The 16,703-nt window shown below is 25.2% G+C and overlaps 1 protein-coding gene across 1 annotated transcript; it reads right to left on the bottom strand.

Annotated features, from left to right (window-relative positions):
- Nucleotides 1-163: 163 nt before the first annotated feature.
- On the bottom strand, nt 164-11,046 carry LOC111690335 (putative inorganic phosphate cotransporter). Its single transcript, XM_023452805.2, has 6 exons — nt 10,369-11,046; nt 2,801-2,979; nt 2,232-2,678; nt 1,784-2,168; nt 1,462-1,700; nt 164-1,388 (listed from the first exon to the last, which is right to left on the bottom strand). Exons 1-6 carry the CDS (start codon nt 10,409-10,411, stop codon nt 1,209-1,211), a joined length of 1,473 nt encoding a protein of 490 aa, XP_023308573.1. The 5' UTR covers nt 10,412-11,046; the 3' UTR covers nt 164-1,208.
- Nucleotides 11,047-16,703: the final 5,657 nt, after the last annotated feature.

Below are 16,703 nucleotides of genomic sequence, written 5' to 3'. Positions count from 1 at the left end.
AAGACTTGACATTGCCAAGTCTTACAAATCTCAACTCATTTGATGATATATTTTTTTCCTACAGCTGCGAAAAAATTTTATTGAGATTCCTAATAGTTTTGTGAGGAGGATGTTAGAGTATTTCCCAGAAGTTTTACTCGTCAAAAATGAAACATTATTTAAATATATTTAATAAAATTTATTTATTTAACAAAATGGAGGAACCTTAAATTTTATTCTAAATCGAATTTTACAATAATAAAACTTCTGCTTTTAGTAGTTAGTTAATATAGTATATGACTATTAAATTAATTAATTATTACAATAAATTCGCATTTGAAAAAGTGATATGGAAAGGCAGAGTGTGTAAATGATTTAGAGCAGTTATTTTTAATTTTTAAATGCTGTAAATACATAATTGTTATTTTAATTGAATTTAAAACAATTTAAAATTAAATTGTAAAATTTACATATAATATTTAGTAATTTAACATATTTTTTAGTAAATTATGCTAAAAAAGAATATCACATATATTTACTGTATTTAAATCAGCATTATTTTCAATTCAACTGGTTTGAACATTAGTTCCGAATTGGATCTGTGTAAATAAGGGTTTGAAACATTTTTAACAAATTGTTAAACATATATGTACGAATGTAGGTATAAATATATTGAAGATATATTAAAAAAAATTAAATTGTGGAAGTTTTTGCGGAATTGGGTTCATTGTCATTATTATAATCGTTCAAACCAGATGTTTTGACATTGTTTTTACCCAGTTTTTGCAATGAGTTTTAATATTATTACTCTAATTTTCTTACAACTAATCTTATGAATTAATTAATACATTTAAATACTATTTAGACAGCATTTCTAAAAAAAATTACATAAAAAATTTCGTATTCTTTTAAAGGCACTTTTGTTTTACTTAATATTAGAGTCCATAAGTAACTTTAAAGTTTTAGTTGCAATTTTTTTCTTCATAATAATGATATCAGAATTACAGTGAAAAATAAATACTGTTAATTAAAATTTTTGCTGTAATTTTTTATCTCGTTCGCTTTAATACAAATTTGGTACCGTTTCTAAAATATGTAATAGAGTTGTTCATTCTTACTATTTTTTTTCCTGATATTTACAAAATTCATAAAGTTTAGTGTTTTTCTAACAAATAAAGAAAACTTAACTTTTAACTAAATGTTTGCAGCCTACTGTATGTAAAACAGTCTTAGATTTTCTCTTTTCTTTGTTTTTCGGCACGTTCCTCGGCTTCAAAGTCCTTATGCTTGGGTTGGGGATCATTGTAGGGTTGAACCTCACCAGAAGCCCATATGCTGTAGATAATGGCAGTAATAACAAGGACGGCAAAGGCCACCCAGAATACCAAACGCCATTCCAATAAAGTGGCCTAATAATGAAAATTATTTTATAAGTAATTTTAACTACAAATTTGGAAAATATCATTAAGATCTTTTACTTACATTAGGTGTCATTACACCCACTAAATATGGTGTAATTACTCCTGTTATGGCACCAATACCATTTGTAATGGCCATCAAGGTACCAGCATAATTGGGACTCATATCAAGAGGACTTAATTTCATGCCTGCGTAGAAAGCACCCATCAGACCCATGCAAATAGTGAACAACACAACAACGGCAACACGATCACAACCGGCATAAGAAGCGGCCACCATGAAAATAGCAGGACCAAAGGCAGCTGTAATATAAAAGTGAAAACATATGACAGTGTTAAACAATTTGGTAAGTATTAACTAGTTAACGTCCGATCTAATTACTTACCAATTCCTGTCATTAATTTACGTGTATTGGTGATATTCAAAATGCCTCTAGTCATTAACCAATCACCAACGAAACCAGAAGAAATCGAAAATATCCACATCATGACATAGGGCAATGAGGAGTACAAACCATTTGCCTTAATAGAGAACTGCATGACATCGGACATGTATTTGGGTAAATCAGTAACCATAATATAGAAGCCCCAATCGTGACCAATTTGAGCACAAACTAAAGCAATCATAGGCATGCTAGTTAAAATGGCTTTCCAAGGTGTAGGCGGTAAATTCTCATTGCGTACAATTGAACCCATTTCACGTTCCAAATATTCACGTTCACTGGGCTTAATGTAGGGATGAGAAGCAGGATCACTAAAGCACAGGAAGCACTAAAAAATAAAAGTAATTTAGTAAATGATCTGCAATCTGTTTTAGAAATATAAAAAACTTACGAAAAATATGAACCAAACAATACCCAAGCCACCGAAAAGATAGAATACCACGGGCCAATCATAAGCATCGAGTAAAACACCCGATAACGAATTGCCCAAAATAGTACCGACTTGACCACCACCTAAAACAAGAGCGCCCAATTTGCCACGTTCCTTGATGGGAACCCATTGAGAAAGTAAAACACTTAGGGCAGGGAATGTGGTACCTTCACCCAAACCCATCAAGATACGAACAATAATCAATGCGGTGGAACCTCCCTCAGTAATGGCAACTGGGGTGATGAGTGTGAAAAAAGCAGTGGAGAGGATACCTAAACCCAAAGTCCATTTGCCACCGAATTTTTCGGCCAATAAACCGCCGGGTATATGGGTAACAATGTAACCAATATAAAAGGATGACAAAATTAAACCCTGTAACTCTTCAGACCATTCATAGCTACCGCCGCTCTAAAATAAACGTGAAACAGAAGAAAATTATTAAAAAGAAGTTCTACAAATCAAAAATATAAAAGATTTAAACACTTTGACTTAATAAAATAACTTAATAATTTGTGAAAACCCTTACTTACCGATGACTCAGAATCCAAATTGTCAGCGGGACAAACTGCAGTATCTCCACCTTCAGAGTGATTCTTCTTTACTACCAATTCAGTGATGGCAATCGATAAACTGATACGCATTGTATAAGCATTTAAAATGGCCAAAAAACCCATTATAGCCAATATCACACGTTGAGGTATAACAAAATCTATTAAGAGAGAGAGACATAGAGAATAAATTAGATAGTGTTAAATTAAAGTAAAATCAATAAAATCTAAAAAAACATTAAGTATTTTCATGTCAACAATCAATTAGCATTAATTTCCTTGTATTTTTACTGTTGCATGAATGAAGTAAATTATTAACTAATATTATTATTATTTTTACATTTAATAAATTTGTCAACAATATTTTAAATATTTATCAAGTATTTATCGTAAAATATTAAATATTCATTATCAAGTTAACAAATTGTTTATTTGCTAGAAATTCATCTATGATCATTAACTGGGATGTAAAGTACTTTTTGGAAAGTTAAGGTACAAGACAAACTGTTATGAAAATAAACAATTTTCTAGAGTTCTATAAATTAAAATAAATTATGCTAAACTTTTATTTTATATTTTCTATGTTATTTTAATGCGATTAGTCATTGCCATTAAAAATTCTTTCCAGTAATTTAAAAAATTATTTTTATAAGAAAATAAAATGTGAAAAATTTTTAATAAATATATTTTTTTTATAAATGTTGTTTAACATTAATAAATTACAATACTACAAGTAATGACTAGTTACCACAAGCTTATTAAAATTCATTGCATTTAATAATAAGTTTGATTTATACAATTAGTTTGTGGCTATAAAATATTATTAACAAAAAAAAGCTAAATTTTTTAGAAAAAAGGTAAAACACCTTTTTGAAGGTAAAATTAAATAAACCCATTTTAACCAATTAAATTAGTTAATTTGGCTCGTTGTTAGTTAGTCAAAGGCTGTTTTCCAGTAATATGTGAAAAACAATTGCAATAAAAACGATCTACGACTTAATAAATAAAAGTTTAACAACTTAATTAAATTATGATGATTTTATGAAACAAGATATACTATCAGGAAATTATTTTAAAACAATTACGAGTATTTGAACTGTGTGCAAGACATTTTTTATGAAGAGTATATAAAAAAAAAACAAATAAACAGAACTTCTTATCATTAAAATTAAATGATTCTGTTGCTTTTATAATAAATGACATGCGACATGTACATATTTAAGGAATCCAGTTTATTTTCTGATAAATTTAAATAATAAAACAAAATTTGAAAAATATTATACTCTGCTTCTATGTGTACCATAAAAATTAAATAAATATTAAATTCACGTGCCCTTATAAAATGCAATTTGCCAATGAAATTAAATTGTTTGAAATTTCAAAGTAAAAAATATTTTAAAACAATTGCATGTATTTTAAACAATAAAACACCTGCTGTTAATACATTTTTTATAATGTTTATAATGTTTCTATTTGAATTATTTTTCTAAATAATTATGAAATTGAGTTTAATTACATTAAAAACAAATTTGATATTGTCTAAAATTTAATAAATTAAAAGGGAAATATAGGGTTTTTATTTTGAAACCTAGAAAGTACTTTGGTTTTGAGTTAAAATATCTTTAAACTTTTCTATAGAAATATTATCGTTTTAAAAGTTTTATATAAAAACGGACAATAAGTTTCTATAAGAAACAGATCATATGAAAATTTTTCTATAGAAACATCCTAAAAGTTGTCTATAGAAAACTGATTGTCTTTAAGGCTTTCTATTGTATACTAATGAGATTTATTTTTTTTGTTAAAGACTGAAGGGAAAATGATCGTACTAAAACTGATCTTCTAAAAATGTTTCTATATAAATCTAGTCGTTATAAAATGTATCTATAGAAAATTGATCGCCTTAAATATTTTATATAAAATATGATCGTCTTAAGTCTTTTTTATAGGAAATTTAAAAGATATCTATAGAAAACTGGTCGTCCTTAAAGTTTTTTATAAAAAACTGATCGTCCTTAATGTTTTATGTAAAAAAACTGATCTTCCACAGTTTTTCTATAGAAAGTAATCGTCCTAAAAGCTTTCTGTAGAAAACTGATCGTCCTATTGAAGCTGATCGCCTTAAAATTTTCTAAAGATACTAATCGTCTTAACAGTTTCAAATGGAAACTGGTCGTTCTTAAAATGTTCTATAAAAAAAGTGATCGTCTTTAATGTATTCTGTAAAAATCCTGATCTTCCAAAATTTTTCTATAGAAACTGATCGTCTTAACAGTTTTTGATGGAATATTGATTGTCTAAAATTTTAGTTGAGTATTTTTTAGAAAATTATTGTCCTATTGAAAGTTATCCATAAAACAAATATTTTTATAAACTTTAACATATATTTACAGTTTAAAAACTATGGATCTCAAATTTTCTATAATTCCAATTTTGTAAGGAAGTTTAGTTGTATAAACAAAATATTGTTTATGAATAAGGGAGTAACGCATTTGTTAAATAAAACAACTTAATCAATCGATGAAAATTGATTTAGCATACTCATTCCAGTGGTGATAATATGCCACCTGTTTGAATATCACTATGAACAAATGACATGCAGAAATTATTATTTAATTTTATTAAATTTCTATAATAATATTAAAAATATTTGCATTACCAGACATCTAATCTTTTTTGGAACCGAATGTCAAAATTTTAATTATCACCTACATTTTTGCGGAAACAATTTGTATTTTCTTATAGCAGCACATGCTCCGTATTAAATACGATGTGTTAAGACTGCTCAAGTGCAATAGAAATAATTACTAATTATAAATTATAATTTAATCAAAAGGCAATAAAACATTTTATTATATTCTTGTTTTTATTTTTAAAGAGCGTTTAATTAAGTGATCAAGTGACTTAATAATGTATTAAATTGTACTATAAAATATCACTTTTATTTATTTATTTTTTACTTATTACCAGGCAAAATATTTAAAGCTAAAACTGATAAAAAAATGTGAAAAAAACTAAACAGTTTATTAGGACCAATTATGGTCATTGTGTTAATTTAATAGCTAATAAATTATCATATCAGAAACATGTCATATAGTTTTTATAATAGTTAGTAAATTAGTTTAAATGTTGCTATTTGCTGTTGTATTCATATTTCAAAGAAATGATAATCAATCAATTGTTTTATTTTCATAATTTTTAAATGTACTTTTATTTCATTTGCGTAAAGTAAATTTGTTATCTGATTAAGAATTAAATTTAACAAACATAATTAAAAAGCTCTGCTGTAGATTTCCAACGGCAATCTTTAAAACCACAGAGAATATCTCCAAGTAAATAAACTTAAAAGATAGATATTATGCAAACTCATTAATAAATAAGCAGATATTTAAAATAATGTAGTCTAAAAAGTCACAAGTCATGGTAAAAAATGCTTTTTGGTAAAATATTGTTATTATATTTTGAATCTGCCATTGATTATAAAAACTTTAAATAAAATTTTTAAATTTTGACAGCAAACATCTAAAAATTTAATTCCTTCATAAACTAATTGTTTAATTTAATTCAATAATTAACTCTTTTAAATTCCTGTTAAAAAAACATAGATTGTATTGCAGTTATTATATTATTAAATTGCTATTTTAAGGAATGAAATTTTCCAACTCTGTTAGATACATCTTTGTATACTTGCAATGTTTTCAAGGAAATTAGAAAAAATAATATCCATAAAACCTAACCAAATTGAACTTAAACCTCAAAGAAGAAACATTTTAAGAGATTTATTTTGATATACATACGTTTAACTTAAATCCTTGCAGAAAGAATATATTGAGGACAATTCTAACAGTTAAAATCCAGATATTAATAATATCTGGATTCAATAATAAGAACTGTTACACTAGTTCCACTACTGTCTCATTGGGATGCAGAGAAGTCAAGTTTAAATTCAAAAACTTTATAAGAGGAAAACCTTTCTACCTTCTTCAAGGTTAAATGTCAATTTTAATCTAACACTTTCAAAAAAGGAAACATATTAATTTTACTCAACAACATCTATATATCCTAAAGTAGGGTTAATAATCATCTTTAAAATATTTTAAAATCTATAGAGTCATCGTAGCTGCATAATTTCCAGATAATTTTCCAATTCAAAGTGTGTATAAACATAAATTAAATGAAAACTTTTCAAAAAATACTGTTTATGACCAATATTTATTATTTGTGAAAACAACAATAAATATTATTTAAAAAACAAATATAATAAATTTAAATTACCACACATAATGCCTGCTAAAGCGTATTGGAAAACTTTTCAAAATTACACATAAAAAAGTTACCGCCGTGTGAACAGTAATTTAAATTTAATTATTTGCACTTGAATAAATTGTTATTGTGTCTAATTTTATTTTTCTCTAAAAAGCCATAAATAATAATACTTCAATAAATTTAAACACAGAGAAACGTGCTTGTTAATAAATAAAAGTATCCTTGAGAACGTATTAGCCAAACCGCTAATACGTTCTCTGTATTGATAAAAAATTGCAGATAACTTTATTCTAAAAGATTAATTTTAGATTAAATACATTACGACAATTTGTTTAATTCGTTAATTAAATAAAATACAAACTAATTATTTAAATACTAATGTAATGATTTTCTTTTAAAAATTTTAATCACGTCTATTTAGATAACATTTTTGTTTAACCTTAAAAAAAGATTTCGTGGGTATTTCCCCTGTTAAAAATTATTTTTATTTTTTTATGTTCGCTGCCGGCAATATAATGATCACAATTGAAACTTCAAAGAAGTTAAGTCAAATTTAAACTTTTTGTTTAAAGTAAACATTTACAATAATGAGAACTTTTAAGTTCTTGGAATTTCGTGTCTGTAATGGTGAAAAAATTTAAATATTTAAACAGTTTAATGAAGTGTAAATTCTGAAAAATATATTATATTAAACTTCTTAAATTGCAATTATCAATCATTTTAGACTTATTTTTTAGATTAATTTTACTTTTAATAATATTGAATGAGTTAGCGCTTTTGATTTATTTCTGAAAATAAATCTTGAGAATGGGACTTTACGCCTCTTATAGGAAGAGTACGAAAAAAATAATATTTAATTTCACATTAAATTTGAATTCTTGCTTATCATTAATATAATTAAGACTTTCATTTCTAATAATTCTATATTTCAATGGTCTTAAATATAACATTAAACTAATTTTTATTAATAATGATATTTATATGTCTACGAAATAACAATATTATTTCAAGGACCTAATAATTACATTAGTGATCGAGTAAAATTTATCTTAATTGTTATGTTTATTTTTTCTTATTTATGTTTTTGAAATTTTTTGCGATTTAACATGACATGACTTTATTCTAAACTTCATTCCCTTGACATTGAAAAGGTAAAGTCCAAAGTATCACAAATTTTATGATTCCATATTTTTACCACAATTGCTTTCGAAAAGTTTTAATTTAAACCTACATTTGGAAATATGTAGAGTATAAAAACTCCTTTATAAATTTAAACAATTTAATCGCCATTTTCCCAATGTACCGTTAATTTTTATCGATTTATTTATCGTGTTAAACAGGGAATAAGATTGTGTCCCTATGTCCATGTGATAAGAAAAACTAACTAGTTCTGTAACTGCTTGTTTGATATGATACGAAGGGCTTTTCAACAAAATCCTACGAGAGGATCAATTGACAATATTTGCTGAACTAAATAAAACGAATTAGTATAAATTAGAAAATTTAAATGAAACTTTAAAATCGCAGTTGTTTGAGAATAAAAATTAAAACGCTATAAATTGTTGTAGTATTTTTTCACGCATGGATACCTAATTATATTTTAAACGTTATAGTAGAAATTGAAATATACCTTGACCTATATTTTCACACAACTTAGTAAAAATAGTTGCAAAAATCTTGTATTATAAAAAAATCTATAGAGATTTTGTTAAAATTGTGAATCTGTTATTATATCAATTAATATTGTCTAAAATCGTACGTGCAAGTGCAGACATATAAATACTATCCGATACAAATGAATCAGTCTACAGGTATGTCTCGATCTGTCCGTCTGACAATTTTATGTGTATGCAGATCATATCCACCATATGAGTCGTTTGTCTGAAACAAGTGTCAAGCATATTAATAAGATATTCTTTTTTAACTATAAAACATAAATATTCATACACCCAAACATATGTATGTATGTTTGTATTCAACACAAATTTATTAAAATTTTAATCTGATTTTTTATGTTAAACACGTTTTATGTATAATTACATTTAAAGTTCAACTTAAAGTTCAATTTTAAACACAAATTATAAGTATGAATGATTGTTATCCAAAAGTAATAATAACAAAAATAATAACAATTCTATGCACATTAATCGGAAGTTAATTTAAATTTTTTGTTGGGTCATTAAATGGTTCAACACACTACCAACTTTTTTTTGTCATTTCGTTCCAATTCGCACATTGTATTATTTATATAATTGTTAAATAACAAATTCAAACTTAAACATTTCAATGACAATCGTTTTCAAATACATACTCGTGCAATATTTTAAATATTTGTTTGAATTTTATAACATTCTTGATTTTTTTAATTTGAGACAGATACAGAAACGTCATTATTAATTTCGTTATAAATTCAAGATCTTTGCAGACCACACTTTTTATTAAACATGTTTTAGCAAAGAAAAAAAGATGACAAAAATTATTGCATATTAAATAATATAATTTCTTCTTTTGTATTGTATTATCTAATTAATAAGGCATCTTTTTAATTAATTATCTTTTAAATATATAATTCTAATGATATTTGGGTTTTTTATTGGAGAAACCTCATATATAGGTGAACTTTCAATGAAATCTATAGATTTTAGCGATTTCATTAGAAATAGTATTGAAACTGTAATTGTCAATTTAGTAACGAATAAGTAACTTATATTCGTGAAACAAATGTAGAGGAATTTATAACAAGTTTAAAGGTTAAAAATAATATTTGAAATTTTATAAAAAAAGCAATAAAATGATATAAACAAATCGGCATCGACATTGGGTTGATATTAATTATTCGGAATTGAGTTATTTTAATAATATTTATTAAACATTTTCGCTAACAAGTGTTAAATTTATAAAAAATTCTTTAATATAAAAAAAAAACTATAAAAAACTTTAAAATTTACATTTATAACAATTACTTTAATGACGTCAAAAAATTTTAAACTTTAAATAAGTTCTTAATATAATTTACAAACTTAACGGAAATATGTGTTTATTTAAAAATAAAATTAGCACAATTTTTTATATGTAAATGTATTGTCAACAATATCTTTACAAATTATTAATAAATATTTGACAATAAATAATATCAGTTACTTATTTAAATTTTAAATAACAGATGCTTAATTGCGACCCATAATTTGTAAAGATTTTATTTTTAAACGGGACTTAAAGGTTTCTTAAAATTCAGATTATCTGGTGTTTAATTGGTTTATTCAAAAGTCTTTAAACAAACTTACATTTAGAGAGGCTTACGCCCCAGGCCGGTTGTTGCTGCGTCATGTTTAAAGTTGTTATGGATTTCTTTTGTTCTCTAAATTCTTTATTGTTAATTAACTTTTTTTGTGGTTGTAATTACACAATTATTTTGGGAAAATTTATGTATTTGCAATAAAAAAAAATTTCCTGTTTTGTTTTATTTGTTACACTTCCGCTTTGGTTCAAGATTTTTATTATTTTTTTAAAATAATTTTTTTAAATTAATTTATTTTTATTAAAATTTCTTTATTTTATATTTGTTTTAACACACTAAACACTTAAAAATAAACATATGTATGCATTGCACAACAAATTCCTTAAAAAGTTCTTACTGATCTGCTTTCCCAGATCTAAGCGTTTATTTTCTTGGTTGCACCAACGAAAGTGAGCGCACTTTTTTCAAATATTTGTTTCTGTTAAATGTTCGTTTTTTCCCCGATTTCGTTATGTTTTTCTTTTTGATATTCTTTTGAAAAAACACATTCGCGCCTAACGAACGTTAAATTTCAAATGAAAAGAGATTTTTAAATGTCTTTAGTTTATATACGAAGATAAGCCGTTATTGTTAATTTTTATTTCATTTAAACGACAGTTTGAGTGTAGAGTATAATCTGTCGTTTGGTTGTGTTGGTGGTGGTAGTAGTTAAGTGTTTTTTTTTTTGTTTCTTCTGAACACCTTTAACTCGATGTACAGGTTTAATACTAAGTTATTGTAATTTTTGATCGAAAATGAAAAATTGTTTCAAAAAATATTAAAGGATGGATATTAATATCATTTTTTATAAATTTTTTTAATTGTTATAAGTGATTGTTTAAAAAACAGTTAATACAGTAGACATATCCTTTTTATATTTCAAAAGTGGACATGATCTTCATGAATAAAATATTAATAAAGTAGCTATGTTTGTTCGCAATTGATAAACTCAGTACCTCATAGGACCAAATTTCAAATATAAATTTCACGGATCGTGAGAGGTGTTCCTGTAAAGTTTTAAATGTTTCCGAAAAATGGCGTCGAAGTCATATTCAGTCATTTAAACCTATACCGCTAAACTGAGTATTTTAAATTTTTAGGGATGTATATATTCTTGTGTGCAAATTTCACATGTTCATCAAGGCCCTGCAACGCGGTCCGAACACCACTAGTTTAAAATAATTTGTATAACTTTCAAAGTCGACAGACCGTCAGTTTAAGAATAGAAACAAACCAACTAACACTTTTATCCTTCATAAATTTGAAGCATTTTAATAACTTTCCGACCAAATTTTTCAATCTTCATCCGCCAGTCCAAAAACGTTTTTTATAAAAATTCGCATACATCCTATATTTGGTCGAACTCTATTAATTTGGTTGACAAAGGTCTAAGATTTCACAAACATATCTCCCTTACAAATGGCTGGGCATATTGAACATGGAGCTTACATAATAAAGATGAATAAGATTTTAAAAATAACACAACCAGAACCAAAGTACATATTTCAAAAATGTGACCAAATTTTTTTTGCAATAATTTTTTTCAATTTCACAACCGATAACTTTTTTTTTGCCAAATTTCAAAAATTTTTAAATTTTCTTGTAAATCGAGTTCTAGATGTTTTTAATTATTTATATTCCCATGTATAGATTTTACATATGTATGTATGTGTATAATTTTATATTTGAATTAAGTATTGATGATGTTGGATTGTTGGTTTGTAGTAGTACGAGTATCGTTTTAATAATTTGTATTATCCCGTGTTTTATTAACAAACTATTATTGTTTTAAAAGCAGCACCAACAACAACAAAACAGAACAAATTCGTATATATTTTTTATGTGGCTAGACGTAATAATTATGTTCTAGATGTTATTGTTGTTGTTGGATATTTTAACCGACATTTAACAACGATCACTTTAGTTTAGTGACTTGTAGTTAAATTAGTGTGAGTAAGTATGTATGTACGTATATTGTAATTGTTACTAATACATACATATTTACAATATCATATTGTTGGCGTTGTGTTTTTGGGAATAACAGAGTATGTATGAATGAATTTACTCCTAAAACAACAAAATATGTATGTACGTGTGTGTGTGTATGTTCGCACAATCATAGCCAGGTCTCTATATAAGTAATAAACAAGGTAAGAATGTCATCGTTTTTAGACGTTTTAGTAAATTGATTTGATAAAAGAAACTTAACTAAAATAAATAAACGCGTTTTAATGATTTTTTTTTATTAAAGAGGAAATGTTTGTATTTTTGTTTTGCTGGTTAACCTAAAAATTGGCAATTGTAAATTCTTTTTTTGAGGAATTTACAATCTGCACAGATTCATACATATAAATGCAATTATTTACAACACCTTTTAACAAATGATTTATTTCATGATTTAGTTCATTTAATTTTATAAAAAAAAGTTGGATATTTAAAATAAATTCTATAAAAATCAGTACATTACAGACACGAAAGGTTTTTACCAATATTAAATACATATTCATATTTATTTTAGCAATATATTATTATTTACATAAATATTTTATTTTAGACAAAATAATGAAAGTCATTTTGAAATTTTTGTAATTCCCAATCGAAATATCTTTCAGCTAAATGCGAGCTTATAAGATTCGTCACATATAAATATAAAACTCCTTTTTGCGGTATAGGTATATATTTTTTTTAATAAATCAACAATGTTTCATTATTATTTTCAAATTTATTCATTATTATTTTCAAATTTATTCAATTAAAATTTAAGAGGATAAGTGCCGTGAATTTAAATCTAAATGTTTTGAAAACAGTTTTGAATTTGTTGTTTTTTTGTATATTACGCTTAATTAAGAACATCTCAGAAAAAAATGCTAAATATTGAAGGATCATATTTTAAACTCTCTATCTTAGAGATCCTATTATTAAAGAAAAAAATAATTTATTTCGAGAATAGAAAATTTTTTATTGAAGTTCGAAACCAAAAGAAATCAATTAATCAAAATCCTCCAGAATATAAAGTTTTCGTTTATATAGTATATCCTTAAATGCAATTACTGGAAAATATAGAAATAATTTTTTAAAGAGTAAGAAATTATGAAAATGTTAATGAAATAATTTATTTTAAAATTTATATCAGAGATGGTCAAACCACATTTTTATTCAAATCTAAAAAAGAAAGTACATATGGATTATTGTCCCTCGATATATGTATGTATATATGTATGTACATTACTCTAGCTCTGAGATAATTTAATCTATTAACCAGAATTTCAGTTAATATTTCTAATCATGGTTAAAATAATTAAAACGGATGCTTTTATATTTTTTTTAAAGGGTATATAAACATATTTAATTAAATTTAATGTGTATAACAGGTTTTATATTCTTAAACGTGCGTATAAGATAAACGTCAGTTAAAAACAATAAGTTAAAATGTATAAATAAATTTAAGCGATTTTACGAAAAGATAGTTTGATTTTAGAAATTTATTTTTACAACACTTAATTTATCTTCTTCTTCTTCATATGTATTTGAATATCATTAATTAAATATCATTTTTAATAATATGATATTTTATGCACTACATTTTACTTATTAACAATTTTATATTTTCTATAAACGTCATTATTTCTTCAAATTTTCTTTTATTTTATTTAGTTATATTTTTCCAAAATAAAATCGTGTTTCGTCGCGTTGAACTAACGTTTTAAAACTATTTGTTTTTTGTATAAAATATTGTTTATAATCTCTTTTGTACAGTATTATTATTGCAAAAAAATAAATCAGCTCATTTTTTTCTGAATTAACAGAATGTTTCACACACTACGAGAACAATACGAAATTAACTGAACTATAGTATTTATGTAGATATTTGTGTATTAAACCGTAAAGTAGGAGATCATTAACACTTGCAGCGAAAACTGAATCATACTTAATCAATCTGTTAAATATTCTACAGTAAAATACAAATTTCGGTTAATTTCATTTGCCTTAAACATTGTATAATCTTTTAAAAATGTTAAAACAAAATGTTTCAATTTAGTTTATAATATCTTATGTGTAAATAGATATAAGAATTGTATAGTACAATTGCTCATACATATATTATTGTTTTTTTTATAATTTTTTTATTTAATAATCGAATGCAACACGTTTTTAACATTTACTATTACTATTTACATATTGTTAAGTATTTACAATTAATGCGAAACTGTCATAGCTTAAAATTTTATATATCTTTTATAACATGCAAAAAAACACTGTCAATAAAGCGTTTCCTAACTGTTATACTTTTTTTTGGAATTGATTTGGAAGTATTGATACTGTTTTTAATAAATACTTTTAATATCGATTGTATGGTAGAATTATAAAAACTTATACAAAAATTTTGTTTAAATATCACAAAAACAAAGTAACAAATCAAATATCAATCTACACTGATCTTGATCTTGGCTTTTTCTATTAACATTTTATGACAAAAATATCAGGAAAATATGTAGAATTTTAAACACAAATAACATATTTAAATTTCTTTTCATTTTGGTAAAAATCGCATAAATTTGACATTAGCTTGTCATTGGACGGATGGTTTTTGTTTTTGGCAACTTTAAAGTAGATCTAATCTTATTTAAGAAGCTGTAAAAAAACGACATTTCCTATAGTCTATCTTCTCAACAACTGTATAGACATATAAACGTCACGTTATGATATATGTAATGTTCAATTACAACAAATCAATGCACTCAAAATGGATGTGAACTTAAAATTCTCACTAGACTGATCAAACTATATTTCTCTCTTTATACATTAATATCATTATAAATTACTTTTATTAAAATTTATATTTTTCAAATTATGACACTTTTACATTAAGTGATAGTTAAGTGCTCGTTTTTATTATTATTTAGTTGTATTTATTCAGAGTAATTACATGTTCGAATACTCGAAAGTAATATTTATGTTTATACTCGTCGTACATTGACTGACTGATATAATTGTTGTATCAATTCAATTAACTTCTTATTGATTGATGGCATTGTTGACAGTTCAATATATTTAGAATGGAGATTTTTTTATATGAAACAATAACAGGTTTATGAAAGTTATGTATATAGATTATACTAGAGTTAAATGAAATGAAAAACTACGTAATAATACATATCATAATTTTACAGGAAAAGTAAATTAAATATTAAGATACATTGCGTTTGTAATTTTTGTAGCATGTATTTGCTTCCTAAAAAGTTAGTTATTCAAGTTATATGGATCCTTACAAATGTTGATTTTAATTTTATTTCTTTAAACTTCGTTCTCCCAAATCTTTTCATAGATGAAGACTTATTTAGCCTTATTATTCTTATTTAATAATTTACGTCAAGTAAATGCTTTTTATACTCACCACCACCATTAGTAAATATGTATAAGTTTGTCGTTCCTTGCGTAATAACTACACATTTTCATCTGAGACCCAACAAAGTATATATATTCTGGAACCTTGTGAAATTCTGAGGCGATTAGCTATGTCCGTCTGTATGTCTGTCTGTGTAAAACACGCTCACGTTTAAACTGCACAAAAGATATAAACCAAATTCACCAATATATTGTCCTGAGCAGTTTGATATTAAAATCATCAAAATCGGTTCTTAATTTAAAAAGTTATAAGTAAATTTTCGGACTACTTCAAAAAAAATTAAGTTTTTTCATAATTCTTTCAAGAAACTACAAAAGATAATTCGATGAATTTTGTCAATTAATATTTATTTCTGCCATTTATCATGTGTGTTGAAAATCATAACAGTCGATTCAAAATTTCCCATAGACCCTATACAAAGGTACATATTCCCGGAAATTAACTTATCGTTTCTGACTCCCTGAAATATATCGGTATAAACACAAAATTTTGTACATGTTAATATAATATGAACAGAAATCATATTACTAAAGCAGATATAGGTCCACAATAGGTCATAGCTTCCATATAAGGCCCACTTCCGAAAATCACTTAAATGTACAAATTGCATTGAATTATAAAGTTATCGGTACTCGACCTGAATACGTTTTGTGTTTATATAAATCATCGTTTCAAAGATCACTTAAACGAATTTAGTTTATTATTTATATTGACGTCAGAATAAAGCTTGACAGGAATATGTTTGTAATTAAACAAATTATTATCCTATTTTTTGGCATCTGCTTGATTTTTCCATAGTAAGTCATAGCATCCGTACGATGTTCACATCCGAAACTCATTTAATATAAATTTTTCTGGACCTCATCAACGGACACAAAACATGTGTTTTAATAGAAAGAACCTTGCTGGTACCTGACAAATAAAATCCAACTGAA

Source organism: Lucilia cuprina, chromosome 2, assembly GCF_022045245.1.
Source record: "Lucilia cuprina isolate Lc7/37 chromosome 2, ASM2204524v1, whole genome shotgun sequence".
NCBI lineage: Eukaryota > Metazoa > Arthropoda > Insecta > Diptera > Calliphoridae > Lucilia > Lucilia cuprina.
The sequence above is the reverse complement of the archived record's forward strand: the minus strand, read 5'-3'. Positions and strand labels throughout refer to the sequence as shown.

Bases quoted from the DNA above. Each gene is read 5' to 3' on its own strand.
- LOC111690335 (XM_023452805.2), bottom strand. From the start codon at position 10,411: ATGACGCAGCAACAACCGGCCTGGGGCGTAAGCCTCTCTAAAT. The intron at 2,679-2,800 runs GTAAGTAAGGGT...CGTTTATTTTAG, and splicing joins ATTTGGATTCTGAGTCATCG to AGCGGCGGTAGCTATGAATG. The intron at 1,389-1,461 runs GTAAGTAAAAGA...TTTCATTATTAG, and splicing joins TGGGTGTAATGACACCTAAT to GCCACTTTATTGGAATGGCG.